Below are 15,034 nucleotides of genomic sequence, written 5' to 3' on the forward strand. Positions count from 1 at the left end.
CTTTGATTAATCTGTACAAAAGAAGGCATAATTCATTCACTTCAGACAACATCTGTGTCCAATAAATAATGGTTGGAAAACCTTTGGGTCTACTCTCTAGTGTGAGACACTTGTGAGATGTTTGAATTTAGCACAAAAAAACATAAAGGAAATGGCATGACATGTATTGAAAAAAATCAAGATTTTGCAAACTTGTGCATAACAGTATTGACAAAATTGCTTAGTAATAAGACAGACTTGTTGAATTCTAACAAAAGCATCATCACTCTAGACTTTTGCACATTTTGTGACTTTCCTGTTTGAATGTTTTGCTATACATTTCATTTCCAAATTTACAAAGCAATTACAATGCTATTTCCAGCACTGAGTTAGGGAAAGGAGATTACCCCCAACCCCCCACCTTCTTTATCTTCCTGTTTGCAAGCATAGTAATGAGACACCAGCTTAGAAAGAAGAAACAGACAGGGAAAAGTAAGATTATTCATTGCCACAATGTTATATATAGTCTTTCCAAGCCAGGCAGCATTTCTGAAAATACCAGCCTGAGGACAGCTTCTTGATTTTCTGCACCTAAGAGATAATGGAAGTTTCATTTGCATGAAAAAATCCAGAAGAAGATGCCTAATAAAAAACGCACAGGTTCATCCAAAGCAGTGTGCTCCAGAGACCCCCTCCATATGCTAATAGCAAAGAGGGCTTTAAATACCGTATACTAATATCTAAATACAATGGGATGAGAGGTGTTCCTGACTTGGTGTGTATTGTGTGACAGTCTTAAAGTTTGAGTTAAAAAAGAGTTTCTGACCTTATAATCTCTGTTCGTCTTACACACACATTCACCCTGCATTTACAGAGCTTGCCTATCATAACCTCACCATTCAGCTTTGAGGAGAAGCTTCTTAAAAGCTTTGGCCTGAATGCTGAATTGTTTATTCAGAGCTATTGCCAAGTAGACTGAAACCAAACAGGACAACAAAAATGTGTCATGACACACAACGCTACCCAGAGCATATTCACCTTCTCTTTCATCTTCTCAATTTTCCTGACTGAGCTACGTCTTGACTGGCGATCTTCGTGGCGCAGGAGGTTAACGTTGAGGTCTCCAGATTTGCTGAACTGCTTTTCTTCCTGCTTCTCTGCATCCTTCAGCTTGCTCTCTGCACTGATGCTCTCAGTGTGGTACATGTGATATGTTTTCATTACCTGCAGGGGGAACATGATAGAAATTCAGGAGACTGAAAATTAACAGGGTGCATCATCATCCCATTTTACTACATAGGTTATAAACCAAACTGCCAAAATATAAATGCTTCACATATGCTGTAAAACAAGGAAAGGATAAAATTATAAAAATTATATACATGCAAATCCAGAGGCAACATTTGCTTAGTGAGTTGCACTAAATAGTTTATTTAAATTCAATGCTTTATATGAGGTTTTGAAGATGAAGTAGTTTAGTGAATGGGCAGAACAATGTGGATAAACTATGTGGTAATTGTTTTAGTACTTTTCCAAGAAAAAAATATTTCTCTGGGTTTATTGTCTCAAATGTGAGTATTATTTTTTAAAAGTGTGGTAGAAGGGAATGACTAGACCATTTATCTGGGTTCCGGACACGAGTGGGAATTTGGAAGACGATTTTACTAATATTTATTACTAACTATTGTTGTATAGAGGATTGAAAGCTATAAATATTGAAAAGGCACGTGTGCTTTTGCATCATACTTTATGCCCATTCACAAAACAGCACATACTTGAACTGAGGTACTTCTGTGATACTATTACTGCCATATTCCCCTTCTGCATGTGACCAACAGTAAGGTGAAGAGAGAAAGAGACCACATCTGTCAAGCTCTTCACTTTCCAAAATCTGGTTTTGATGTTTTCTTTCACAGTGACCTGGTGGATCAGTTTCAATATGGCAGTAACACAGATGTCACTACATGTGGAATATTTAAATGAATCCAGGAGTGCAGGGTTGTGTGTGGTTTGCTCTTGGCTGTCAAATCTTCATCTCACTTTTTCATTCCATTCTCACTGTGGTTTTCCCAACCTTTACCCCATTTCTACAATATCTCTTCATTTTTTATAGCTCTTAAGTGCAGTAAAGTTGCCTTCTGTATTCTTTGCAATTACTTCTACACTTTGGTCTCTACTTAAACATCCAGAGACCTCCCACCTCACTGCACCCTGGTGATGACAGGACCGAAAACCCCATTACACAATACAGAAGCATACTGCACCTTTAACTCATCCCAGATGTTCACTGAGAAGGTATCTTCTCTTGGAAGCTCATTTTTATAAAACTCATAAAAGAACATCCAGATGTGAGCCACATTCTTGTTTATATGAAAACTCAGGTTGCTAGACAGTCAACATAAACAGCAATTTATTTGTTTATTGCGATAAAGTGATGTTGACTTGGGAGTTGCACTTAAGCAGTAGGGTTCCTTTAATCTCTATAAGAGCTACTCATCAAAATCACACATCTGCTGTTGGGTCACTTGCAACTTTATCTTCCCATGACCTCCAACCTTGGGAATTAATATTTACCAGGGCTGGCACTGGAAGTTGTTCTACTCCATGTTCTGTAATAAATAATCCTCTCCGAGCAGTGGAAAAACTCTTTAAACAACAGAGCAGCCAAGAGCTTTAAGGCAAACACCTGAAAGTTAATAAATAAATTGAATAAAAGACACTAGTCTATTCTCAGAACGACAAACCTGACACTGACGTAGCTACAAAAAGAGAGAAACTAGGCTAAAGCTCTGCTCCTCCCCAGACTGTCAAACGGTTTCTTTTCAGTTCTTCTTAAAATGTCCTCCATAGCAAAGTTTAAACCATCTGACTACAGAAACTGCAGCGGAAGACACAAAGTCATTTGCAGGAAGACTGATGTTCAGTTGTGTCTGTATGGGGTGTGTGAGAAGTCCTCCCGAGCAGAGTCTCTGAGCCTGTGAAAAGAATCACTAGGGTTTTTTATAATGTATGCAAGATATAGAGTAGTTGCTACAGCAAGTAAAGTTTCGAAGAAGTGCTGTCAAAGCCTCCCATGAATTAAACTCACAGAAGAATCAGTGGAAGCAGTGCAGAAATATTCATGTTGAAATTTTGTTGAAAGAGGCTTAGCATTCTAAAAAAGAAAGAAAAAAGAAAAACATTTCAATGATTTGTCTTTGATTGATATATTTCGCAGAATTCTTCAGGTGTTACCACAGCGGAAGATGTTCCGCAGGTTGATATGAGTTTAAAAGTCCAGCTACGCCCGATGCCCTTTCTGCTGCAACCCTCGGGATCAAGACCTGTACCAGGGTGGCCCTTAGTGGCTGGGCAGGGAAACACCTGCTGGGGTGGGATTTGAGCCTGCATCCTTCTACATCCCAACCCATTGCTCTACCACAGAGCCACCAGGCCCCCCTATTTTGCAGAATCGTCCTTTTTTAAAATTTGTAATAGTGACTATTTGCTGAAGGGCTGTGCAGAGCATGGCAGAACGTGGCCATTGGGACAGGGAGGGGAATGAGAGGATTGATTTAGATCTCGTGCTAGTCTTAATTTAAGTTTCATACTATACCTTCAAGTTTAGATAAAGTATAAAAATACATTAGACTTAGATCGAGACTATATTAGATTACAGCAAATAAGTTTATGCATAGGGTATATTTGAAAAAGTGAAATCCAATCATGCATAGAAAATTTTGATTTTAGTTTTTTTGAACACAAACAATGCATTTTAAGATGTTTAATGTTGTGATGATATTTTTATAACAGGTAAAGATGAACCTGACTTGAAACAGAGCTAAGAATGAGTGTTGTCATTCATAAAAGAATAGAATGTGTATGAGACTGAGGAGCAGTCATCACATACAAGGTGGTGGATCAGAAAGATAAGATAAGCTAAAGCATTATTGATCCCAGTGGGGATATTAAACCAGTGGAGCAGGAAATTAACATATATTAAAGCAAAGAAAACAGAATTTACAGAGCCACATTGCTGCAAGCAATGTCAGGAAATGACTGTTCAGATATTCAGGTTTTTGCTCTTATATGTGATTGTAGATTTAGCACTACTGACAAAGCCACAGACAACAGGATCTTTATTCTCACTAGATGCTCATGCTGCAGCATCATATAATATTTGAACAATAGCAGTCACATCTCTCCCTTATGTTTCAATCAGCATCCAGGGACCCAAACAGGATTTCACTGTTTTCCTTCAGCAAACTTATTTTTGGCAATGAAAACTGTTACCAAAATACCACAAGGCAATCACCATGTGGCCGTCCTATCGATTTAGCTATTTTTGTACAGTCAAGTACTAACAAGGGTGCAGTAATCAAAAAAATAGTCTTCTTTCCTTCAACAGACAACATTACTGCTACATGAGAGTGCAATAGTGTTGTATGTAGGAAGATTCCTTCCCTACCGATTTAGCAGGGTCAGCCTTATTTGCGCTGTGCTTAATCTTCGTGAGAAGGGTAAAAAAAAAAAAGGAGGAAGGGGAAAAGGGAACCCCGATAGATGCGACAGAGTGAGAAATGAAAGCAACTGTTAGGTGTCAAAAATGTTCTACATGTCCTTTTTTTATCCAGCATGAAAACTAAAGGAAATGATGTTTTTTGTTGTTTTGGAAATACATTTCTCATCTTAGCTGTGCTTTCAAGCAACTTCCTCTAACTCTCATATTTAAAAAAATAAACAAAACAAGGCTATATATTCACATTTGGATTTTTAATGTTCAGCCAGACTGTAGCTCAGGCCAAGTAGAGCATAAAATGTGGGACCATCTGATTTTTATTATGCAGCTTTGTCCTCAGCCAGAGAGGAGAGAAGGGATAAAACAAATATATTGCAAAAAAGCATAATAATTATCAATTTACAAGTGATTCTGAATGCCACATTGAGCCTGAAATACACCCTTCCACTGGAAACCAAACTGGCAATGCCTGTCAGGCATAACCTTCTGAAAGCGAGTGTAACTGTATTTTCACTTCTTAACATAAAAACCACAAACTGTATAGCAGCATTGGTTAAAATTTAAAAAGGTAATTGAATATCTGGGATTCTATCTGGAATATTACTGTCCTTTAAAATATGTATTAATGTAATAAACATTAAGAGACTTCTGGTTTTCATATGCACCCCATAACACACAGAGCACGTTTCTGCGTCCAAATGTACAGATGGCAGGATCAGAGAGAGTTGCCAACTCTGCCCTTTGATAGTTCGAATTTCATCACATTGCACAGATGAATAAGTCATATTAGGCAGCACTGCCATCTCTTCTGTTTCAGCACAGGGGGCAGAAGATTGCTGAAGTTGCCTGGAACTTGTCCAGTTCTGGGCACTAAGCCTCCCTCAATAAGAACTCATCTCAGAGTAATACTGCAGCATCAGTACAGTGTGTCCTTATCTTTAACATACGTCCGCCAATTTGCAAGGTTCCCTGCAGAAAATCCCATTATTAACAAATCAGTTCCTCAGTTATTGCTGTGCAAAAAATACAAATGTAAATAGATGCAGATCGCAAAAACAAAAGTGAAAAAGTCCAGCTAAAACAATGGAAATTAGAAACATCCATCACAACTTGTGTGTGATTTTTGCTTATGTTATCTGGCACAACACAGTCTCACAGATTTATGACTAAAAATTCACTTGACAATTTACTTCAAATTGAAATTATAAATATGAAGAAATATTAATAATGGGTACATTATAATTATTTTTGGGTACAGGCACCCCACTTGATAATAAGTAGCAAGTAAGACAGAGAGAGAATTTGAATTGAATTTAGATTAAACCTTTATTTATCATCATCCATACTGTATGAAAAAATCATTATGTCTTTTCAACATACAGCAGAAACACAATTAAGATCATACCTACACCAGATAGACTGGAAACTGTCCAGATCATCATTTGCTTTGTAGAAGTTGAAATCTATTAAAATTCTGGATTTCACCATTTTAACAAAGAGAAGTTTCACCTCAATATCTAAAGATTCCTCCACCTTCCTCCTCCTGCTCACATACACTGCCATTTTTGCCTCTCCCAAAAGGAAGTTTAAAAGATGACATTTATGTTTTTTTAGAGTAATTAAATCTGCAGATAAAAACCTGTTTAGAAAAAAGCTCATTAAAACTACTAAGAAATTCCTCCATTACAACAAACTAACCTATCAAACGGGTGCACACTACACTCGTGCTCTGTGAGCTTATGCTTCTAATATTCCAGTAACTGGCCGATGGTTCGTATAGATATCATTGCCACCCGAGCAGCCAGTTGGACAGGATTGTCCAGCTGAGGTCCAGGTCATTACCTAAGAACACTACTAAATATTTTAGTCCTCTATTTTTACAGAATAAACCAGCAGCTAACTCTTTACCTTTTCCCCAACCATGATAGCCTCACTTTTCACCTTATCTTGTGAATGATTTTCTTCTGTCCATTATTTCTCTCCAGACCAAAGAAAACCTTTAATGGAGCATCGATCTGTGTGGCATCTGACCAGAGCTACTTGTGCCATAACACCCAGCAGGCTGGCCAGAGCCAATTCTTTCAATTTAATCTAAAAGCCCTTGATTTCCTCTAGAATCTACTAAACCTTGCATTTCTACTATTTCAGTCTCTAGATCTCTCAAGGATCTGGTGGTATCCTTCGTGACATTGCGAGTGTACTGCTGACACAGCTGTCTGATCTGGCTTTTGCCAATATCCCACCATTGTTGTTCTTAGGGTCCCCAACTTCACTTCCCCCTTAAAGACTTTTATTTTGCAGCCACTTCCTGGTCCCTGTCACATTTTTCCCCACTTTACTGATCACCGGCAATTAGCTTCCCTTGGTCTCATCACTCTGTTTATATACCTCCTCAGTTCCATCGCCAAGCTGCCAGATAGTCTGTTTTCTCACTGCAGCTTTTGAGCCTTCATCTAAATCATCTTTGCTATCTACGGTTTGGAGCATGCTACGTTTTTTGACCTGACTCTGCCTGTTACTTTGGTTATGTGAGTAACTGCTCCCTATTGACTCTCTATTGTCAAACTTATGAATGACCAGGATTATGAGTACTGTTATCTGCCCATGAGGGATCAAGTTTTTCACAACCCCTTGTTACCATGTAATTATAAGGTGAAGATTTACCATGTCATGTCTACGTTTTTAATCATGCCATGTTACATTTTTACCAAGCTATGTGATTATTTATGAGTATCCATCATGTGTTCAAGTTACCTGTATCTAGGACTTCACCAAATGAATATCCACTGAAGATTTTTCATGTGCACCATTGTTAACAAAGATATTATCAAGTATCAAGGACTCTGTCAAGTAAATATCCACTGAAAGAATTCTCATACCAATGTTAAGAACCATGTTTGTGTCACGTAAGATTCATGGAATCCAGAGCTATGAGACTGTTGCACTAGGGCAGTTATGATAGGGATTTTGTAGTTTGCATATTATATCACTAATGGGATTTTGGAGCTCTGTCACTATCAGGGATTGGAGATTCACCATGGCTACGTTCTCTACCAGGACCATACTCCACTCTTCCCCATAAGAATTTTGCTACTCCTCTAGACTCCGCTCATCCTCCAACTGACTCTAGTAAGTTCTGTCTTCGTGTTCAGACACCATATCCATCAAGTCACTGTCAAGATTCTCATCTTTGTGTCCTTTCATAGACTGGAGTTCAGCACCATCTAGCGAGTCGAACTTGTCACATCTCCTTCCTTTTTTTGCCAACTTATATTTGATAATAAACCTTATTTAAACTGAGCAGTTGTGTCAAGCATCTCATTGGGTCCAATCCTAAAACTAGTACCTTACAGTTGTATACATTTAAAATAATGTTTACACGCTGACTTTTCCAAAAGAATTCAAAAGCAGCTCTAAAAGTATTCTCGTGTAGCAAGGAAGTATTAAAATTGTAAAATACGCACTATGCATTCGTATGTAACATTTTTAATAAAAGCAGAACAGGATACAAGGCTGTGATCAGTAAAACGAACTGGGTACATGTGACAAAATTTATAAATACTTCAAGTATAAAAATGATCCAATCTGTCCATTGATTACATATTACATTTCTTCCCTATGACTCCAAAGGTACTGTCTGTGATTTTCATTAAAAGTATACATCAGCCAACTCATGTGCTTCTGTTAGCTGTCTCAACCTGCATAATGACACAGGGTGGGGCTCCTGGTGACTTCTGTCTAAAATGGGGTTTTCCGTGCAGTTACAATCACCTGTCAGGAATAAATACTCGTTGTTATTGCAATTTCTGCTTGTATCACACAATGCACTCGGTACATTTAATCTCTCTACCTAATTAGTTGGAATATACACAATAACAAATGTTTTTCATATAAAGTTTTTACTTAGCAGTTGGCGTTTGATTATTTCTTCTGTTTCACACGCGGAAAGAAAGTTGCTTAAACATAATCCCAGCTCTTTTCCTTCATCTCTTGCTCCATTCAAATTAAATGTGTCTACTTAGAGGGGGGAGAAGACTTAATGAAAACACCAACAAGAAAAACGTCAGAGAATGGAGGAGAAATAACAGTTTAAACATCATCTTCAAGGATTTGAGCTTTTACTTTTATTATCACTTTCCTGAGGCAAAAAATGTCTTGGTCTGTTAACACTTTATCTTCAAATACTCCTGAGGTTTTTATCAGGGGTCTGTCTGAATTAAAGTTTGAGGTCTGGGAAGTAATTCTCTACTTTACCAGCCTAAATCCTTTGGTGTCTTGCAAGAAATTTCTAATCTCAGCCAAGGAATAACCACTTTGTTCTTCCTCCTGTGTGGACATGAGCTCATCAGTTTTTACTGTGCATTTATCAGCTTAATTTTCTTTCAAAGCTTAAGCACTGCTCCTCATACCCTCAGGATTTTTTCTTTTTTTTGTGATATCTTTAACAAGTCATCATTCGACATTTTCATCATCGAGATCTACAAAAACGGATTAGTCCTCATCCCAAATTTTCTGTTTATCTTCGATACCTGCTTGCTATTCTCCTTATGCTGATGAGCACTACTAACAGTTGCCCCTCTGCATTTAGAATCAATAACTGAATCACCGCCCTCGCTAGTGTCTAGATCCGAGCCAGCAGGAGTCTTGCTGGTTCAGGCTGCTGCCGCACCCGGGGCTGAGGGAGCTCTGCTCGCATCAGATGCAGCTTGGCTGGGGCCTGCAGTAGTACCAGAGGCAGCCGGTGCTGCTCGGTCATTAGCCTGCTTGAGTAGAAACTATTCTGCGCAGGAGCGGATCAAATGCCTTTCCATCTTACATAGTTTCTGATGTAGCAAAAACCACTTAATTGAAACCATCGATTTTGAAATTGAAGGATTGGTGATACTAACTGCCCATTCCTTTGCTCGAACATCATTCCTAATGAACTGTGGGACATTGGAGATGGTGGTATTTTTTTAGCCGGATCAACCAGCGGGAGAACAGGGGTGAAAGTCTCTTAAATGACTAAACCAGATTCACTACATCAATGACCTTTGCTGTACTATCATAAAAATGACAATTGAACCATTCATGCAGAAAGCAGACTTCACACTCTCATAACCTACAACTTCACCACAAACTGGCCTCTTCCACTGAGCAGCTGACAGCTGGAACAAGGTTGACTGAATGTTGGCATGTCAGCTTTTTAAACTCAGAACCAGGATAGAACGGGCATGTTGCCCAATCAGCAAGGCAGCCACGCTACCAAATGAAAAATCCCCACCACCCCCAAAAACTAAGAAAAATAACACAAAACCATGAGAAAGTGGAAATAATTACACCAAGCTGAAAAACACAAAAAGATAGAGATCCACTCAGGCTGAGCCATACACTGCACCACACGCTCACCATCCACCCATAGAGACAAAGAAAATGGTGTAACCATTTTTCCAAAGTGACCAATCAAAACATAACAGAGGATCGTTTTGCCTCAACAACAAAAGGTATGGAAAACGTGCCACTGGAGAAACCGGTCATTGTAGGAACACACCAAAGTGGTGGCATCGCCTATAACAAAGCAGCCGAGATGGAACAGGTGATCTAAAATAAATTAATGGTCTTCTGGAAACAAGATGCACATTGTTTAATTTGCTTATTCGTTCTCCTCGAGCTCTCAAACACAGTCCAATCAATGATACTCTCATCTGTTTCGGTATTTCACAGGCCCTCACAGAGACAGCCAGTAGTGTGAATTACCCATTTGTACCAAGTAGGCAAACAATTAAATACTGTAAAACCCGTAAATTGGTTTGCTTTTCTAGTTGTAGTTTTAAAAAAACAAAATAAAAAGACAAACTTTCATAGTAGGCCCTAAAAAGACTGTATTTTAAGAAAGGACAGGCACAAATATTTCACAATATACAAATAGGAAAGATAAGCAAACTAAAACTTGAATTAAAAGAGAAATACATAAAAAGAACTTTGGATAAGCTCAAGGATGAGAAGAGGCATGAGAGATTGATCTGTAGGAGACACAGTGCATTACTTACAGTGTAGAGTTCATTTGTCACCTTCACCAGCTCCTCATGCATCTGGATCCCAATCTCCTTACTCTGAAACACAAGAATAAGAGCGTGAAAACAAATTATGTTTGAAGAGTGACCTGCTGCAACAAAGTCAGTCCATTGCACAGACAATATGACTTTGGTGAATCATAGATCAATATCTCAACAATTATTGATGGATGATCACAGAAACTGAAACAGACATTCAAAGACATTAGAGGATTAACCCTAGTGACTTAAATGAAAAGACGGGGAATCACCAAACACCAGTGATGCTTTTAAGTTGTGAGAAGATACTTCTAAAATCAGACTCTTGCAAATGTGTACACACACACACGCCTCCATTGCAGAACCACTATACTTAAAGTATCTGCTTGTTATTGAATAGGGATGATATGTAACTGCAAGCAAGAGCACATTCACTAATGTCCTGTGACTACAGCATGTTATATTGTACTTCATTTTTTGACTTTTGCAAAGACTCAATTTTACCTATTTCCCATAGGTATGTGTGTACATTTTTAAAGGGAGTGTGCACGTGTGAGATGTATGTACGTGCGTGTGCATGTCCCTAGTGAATCTTTTTACAAATAAAAACACTGTCAATGTATATTAGACTTCCACAGACATAAATGAAAAATCTATTTCTTATTGTTGTAACCAGGTGTGTATGGTTGATGTGCAGGGAGGGAAGCTACATGTAAAAAAAAGTCCCATTCTAATTTTTATTTAGTGGACTTTTTTCATAAGAACGGATACAACACTATATTAACCAGCACAGTTAATCTTTCCCACAGCAAATTGACTTTTTCACAGTCATTACATTGCACAGCATGTTTGGTGATTAAAGCGTGGGACACACTTGGGCTAGAAGAAGAAATACCTGATATAGTGAATGTAACAACATCTGTTTGCGTGAAAGAGACTTCAAGTTGAGAAAATGCACCCAGAGCATTTGCATATCTCAGTGCAATGGTCTGACACTTTGGAAAAAAATTATAGAAGTAACACCTTTTTGAAATTCACACAGCTATTTGAAGTTTAGAGAGGGTGATACAAAAAAGCAATGTCCATATGACGAAAGTTGAGTTGCAGTACTCAAAACAATGTGACCATTTGCCTGGGTTCTCTATCTAGCTGCAGCATCCCACTTTAATTCCACCATCTAACCACCAATGCAGCAAACGTTCGGCTTTTGTTTTCTTCTGTTTGCCTGGACCCGACACAAGAAAACAGGGTAAATCTAAAAACCATCAAAACAAATTCAACTTGTTAGATATAAAAGGCTCCTAAATGGAAGGAAAGTAAAAGTTGTTTAAGGTGAAAAGGACCTAAAAATTAGCCAATGTTCAGACTAAGACTCCTGATGCAATTCTGTGCTCACTAGCTTCATTAGTCACATTTTTAAATCAGTGTTACCAGAGACTATTTTCTCCACACAAATCTGCAACATATGCATAATGATAATTTCACATGAATCATAATGAGAAGTTTCATGTTCTGTCAGATCGATATAACAAGGAGGAGCTGTGCTAAAAGAATTCTTGTCTTGGACAAAGAGTAAATGAAAAGAGACAAGGCAAGTACTCGTCCAATTTTCCAAACTGCCAACAGCAACACATGCCACACCCACCCACTATTCAGAGGGACTCACAAGCAGATGAAGGTTAATATTTTTGTCCACACCCTGATCAGCTATAATGAATGTGCCTGCAAAAACTTGATACTAGTGAATCACAAATTAATCATCATAGAATGAACTCATCAAGTTAAATCATGCTCCAACAGTTTCTTCCTTAAACTATAATAAGGTACCTGGAAGACAGAAAAAAAACGAATGATACAAAGAGGATTTTTTGTTTTTGCTTTGTTTTTTTTCTTGCATGCCGGTCTGAACCAAACAAGCATTGGACTAAAGTGATAAATGGGGAAAATCCTTGGAGGGCTCCAACAGCTGGTAAATGGTATCTGTATGCATCAGTGGCTGTGAAGGGAGACAGACTGCAGCATGTACTGCAGAGGCTCAGGGGGAGCAGGGAGGGTTCAACCAGCGAGTAAACCCCTGTGATGCAACACGCTGTAAGAGCTGCAGCAGGTCATATTCTAACAGCCTTTAAAGAAAGGCCTGTGAATATACAACCTTAAATTCTTCCCTCTATGAAAGACAAATGCATTAACCCCCCCAATTTGGTTTTATATAATTGCAATTATTTATATTTATTTATTTATTTATTTATATTTTTATATTTAGGTTTTAGTGCAGTGTACCTTTACAGTACATACACAACATCTAAAAATGGAAATTAAAAAAACAAAGCCCTTAAATAAGTTTTCGTCATCTGCAGTTTTTTTTTTTTAATTGTTAATTTTCTGTCCTCCAGCAAGCAGCAGCTGAGCCACAATTCACATTTTCAAATACAGAGAAAAATACCTGAGGCTCTTGACTAAAAGACGATGGAATGTTTTTCCCTTTGGAGCTCTGGCACAGTTTCTTACAAACACAGGCATCTGCGCACACTACAGACACACACACACACACACACACACAGCAATATGTGAATGGAGCCTTGTACATAGAGTGGAGCTCACCTACGGGAAGGCCTACAAGGTGAAAACATGGGATCCGATGTTTGGATAAGACCTCAGTTATTTCTGCTATGTGCTGACAGCGAGCCAGAAATTGCTCACACTAGAAGTAGCAGCTCCATTTTGTCCTCATGTTGCTTTTAGTGCTTCTTTTTCTTAGTGCTAACATCAGTCAACATGCAAGGCTAGACTGAAGGAAAAAGTTGGCTTTGATTTTAACCGCTACAGCTTGTGTTTTGCAAGTTTGACTTTGCAGCAACTAGAATGCCCGACAATGTCAGAAGATGTAGAAGATGTCTGAGAGATGGATATTCTTTTGTCAGAAAATGAAAGCTCGTACCAAATTGATAGATATTTAAATCTTTCCAAAGTAAAGCCAGTAGGTGCACTACTGAGATAGTCATAGTAAATAAAGACGGAGGGATGATATTTGTACTGACCTTCTTGAAAAGTCGAATGACATCTTCACTGATCTGGGCCAAGCGAGCGATGACATTGTTGGTGTAGATGTCGCCGAGTGTGGCATGGTCACGACTCTCTCGCCTTGTTTGGTTTAGCACCAGGTACCAGCAGTTAACTGTAGAAAGCAGGTGCTGGTCTTTCCTAAAGGAAAAAAACATTAGGAATATATGATTGTTAGAGACCATCGTTAGTAAAGAACTCAGCATTTGAAGTTATTATTAAACTGAACAACATAGATTGAGCATAATCAAAAAAAGAAGACATCTTGTTGTGCCATGAAATGTCACAATGCTCCCATCTTTCTTTCTATTTTACATTTCCGCTAATGTGAGTGTCTTTCCCACTCACTCCATTATTTCCTTTCTTCTTTCACCACAATCCTAACACCGTTACTGTTTAGTAAGGCATCCATTGGTTGAATGTATAATGGTGGTGACCATAATGGTCCACAGAGTCATGGGCTCTGATTGATGCATAATCAGTTTAACCTGTCTCCGCCTCGGGTTATTTTGGATTGAAACACCAAGGCACACAGATAGACACACACACACACACACACACACACACACACACGCATGCACGCACACACACACACACACACTCCTTTAAACCCATACCCTTGTCTAGATCAGCTATCTGAGCATTAATCAATGGACTAAACCCGAGGAAGAGACAGAAAGGGAGAGAGGGAAATGAGAGCAAAGGAGGGAGCGAGACCGAGCAGGGTGGGGGATAGGGTTTCAGTGTGGAGCAGAAAAAAAAGAGATGAGCTGCACTGACATCAAAGAACCTCCCTTCAGAGAGCTTCCATAATGCTAATCACATCTAATGAAGTTGATATCTAGCTTCTCCAGAGTGCTTTCCCCATTATTCCTTTACTTAACTCTGCCCTTAAATACACTTACACCAGGCTAACAGGATACTAACACCAGAAAATCCTCCCCATAATATCAATGCAGGGCATAAGATGAGCGGTCATGAGTAGTAGTAAACACCATCTACACATTTATTATTCGGCCTGTTTTATCAAGTCAATTAATTTGTAATTACATAAATATAATTGAAAAAGGAAATGCAGGCATCAATCCATCCCACTTTGCAGTCATTCTTAGAGTCAAAAAGAATCCCTGTATCTGACAGACTATGCAGAAGATGCTCAGAATAGAGATATGCACAGTAGACCAATGTAGACCATATTCTTCCTCACTCCTCTGGGAAGGCCTATTTCTATGGTCTCACGATCCCTAATTTTGTACTAGTTCTGCTTGACTGACCTATTTGCCTTGAAAGATTGGGACACAGCTCGTCTGGCTATAATTGCTGTCTGGGGTTGAGTGCTTTAGGACACAAGTACCTCTACTCTCTGCTAATCCCTAAAAGTGGTCCGAGATGCTTTATCACATCACCAGGCTCCAACTGCCCTTTTATTAGTTTGAGTTTCTTACCCAAACAGTGTCAACTGTAC

General features: G+C 38.7%; 1 protein-coding gene across 9 annotated transcripts in view; it reads right to left on the reverse strand.

The window, feature by feature from the left end:
* The window catches only part of srgap3 (SLIT-ROBO Rho GTPase activating protein 3), a 48,751-nt gene that overhangs the window by 17,467 nt on the left and 16,250 nt on the right, over positions 1-15,034 (reverse strand). For all 9 annotated transcript variants that reach the window (XR_010914423.1, XR_010914422.1, XR_010914424.1 and 6 more), the window contains exons 3-5: positions 13,548-13,710; positions 10,507-10,569; positions 1,018-1,203 (exon numbers count right to left, since the gene is read on the reverse strand). Coding sequence is in view for 6 of the 9 variants with exons in the window: in XM_067504331.1 (XP_067360432.1) it covers positions 1,018-1,203; positions 10,507-10,569; positions 13,548-13,710 (412 nt within the window). In the remaining 3 variants the exon portion in view is untranslated. The remainder of the gene's footprint in view (positions 1-1,017; positions 1,204-10,506; positions 10,570-13,547; positions 13,711-15,034) is intronic.

Source organism: Channa argus, chromosome 5 (assembly GCF_033026475.1).
Source record: "Channa argus isolate prfri chromosome 5, Channa argus male v1.0, whole genome shotgun sequence".
Lineage (NCBI taxonomy): Eukaryota > Metazoa > Chordata > Actinopteri > Anabantiformes > Channidae > Channa > Channa argus.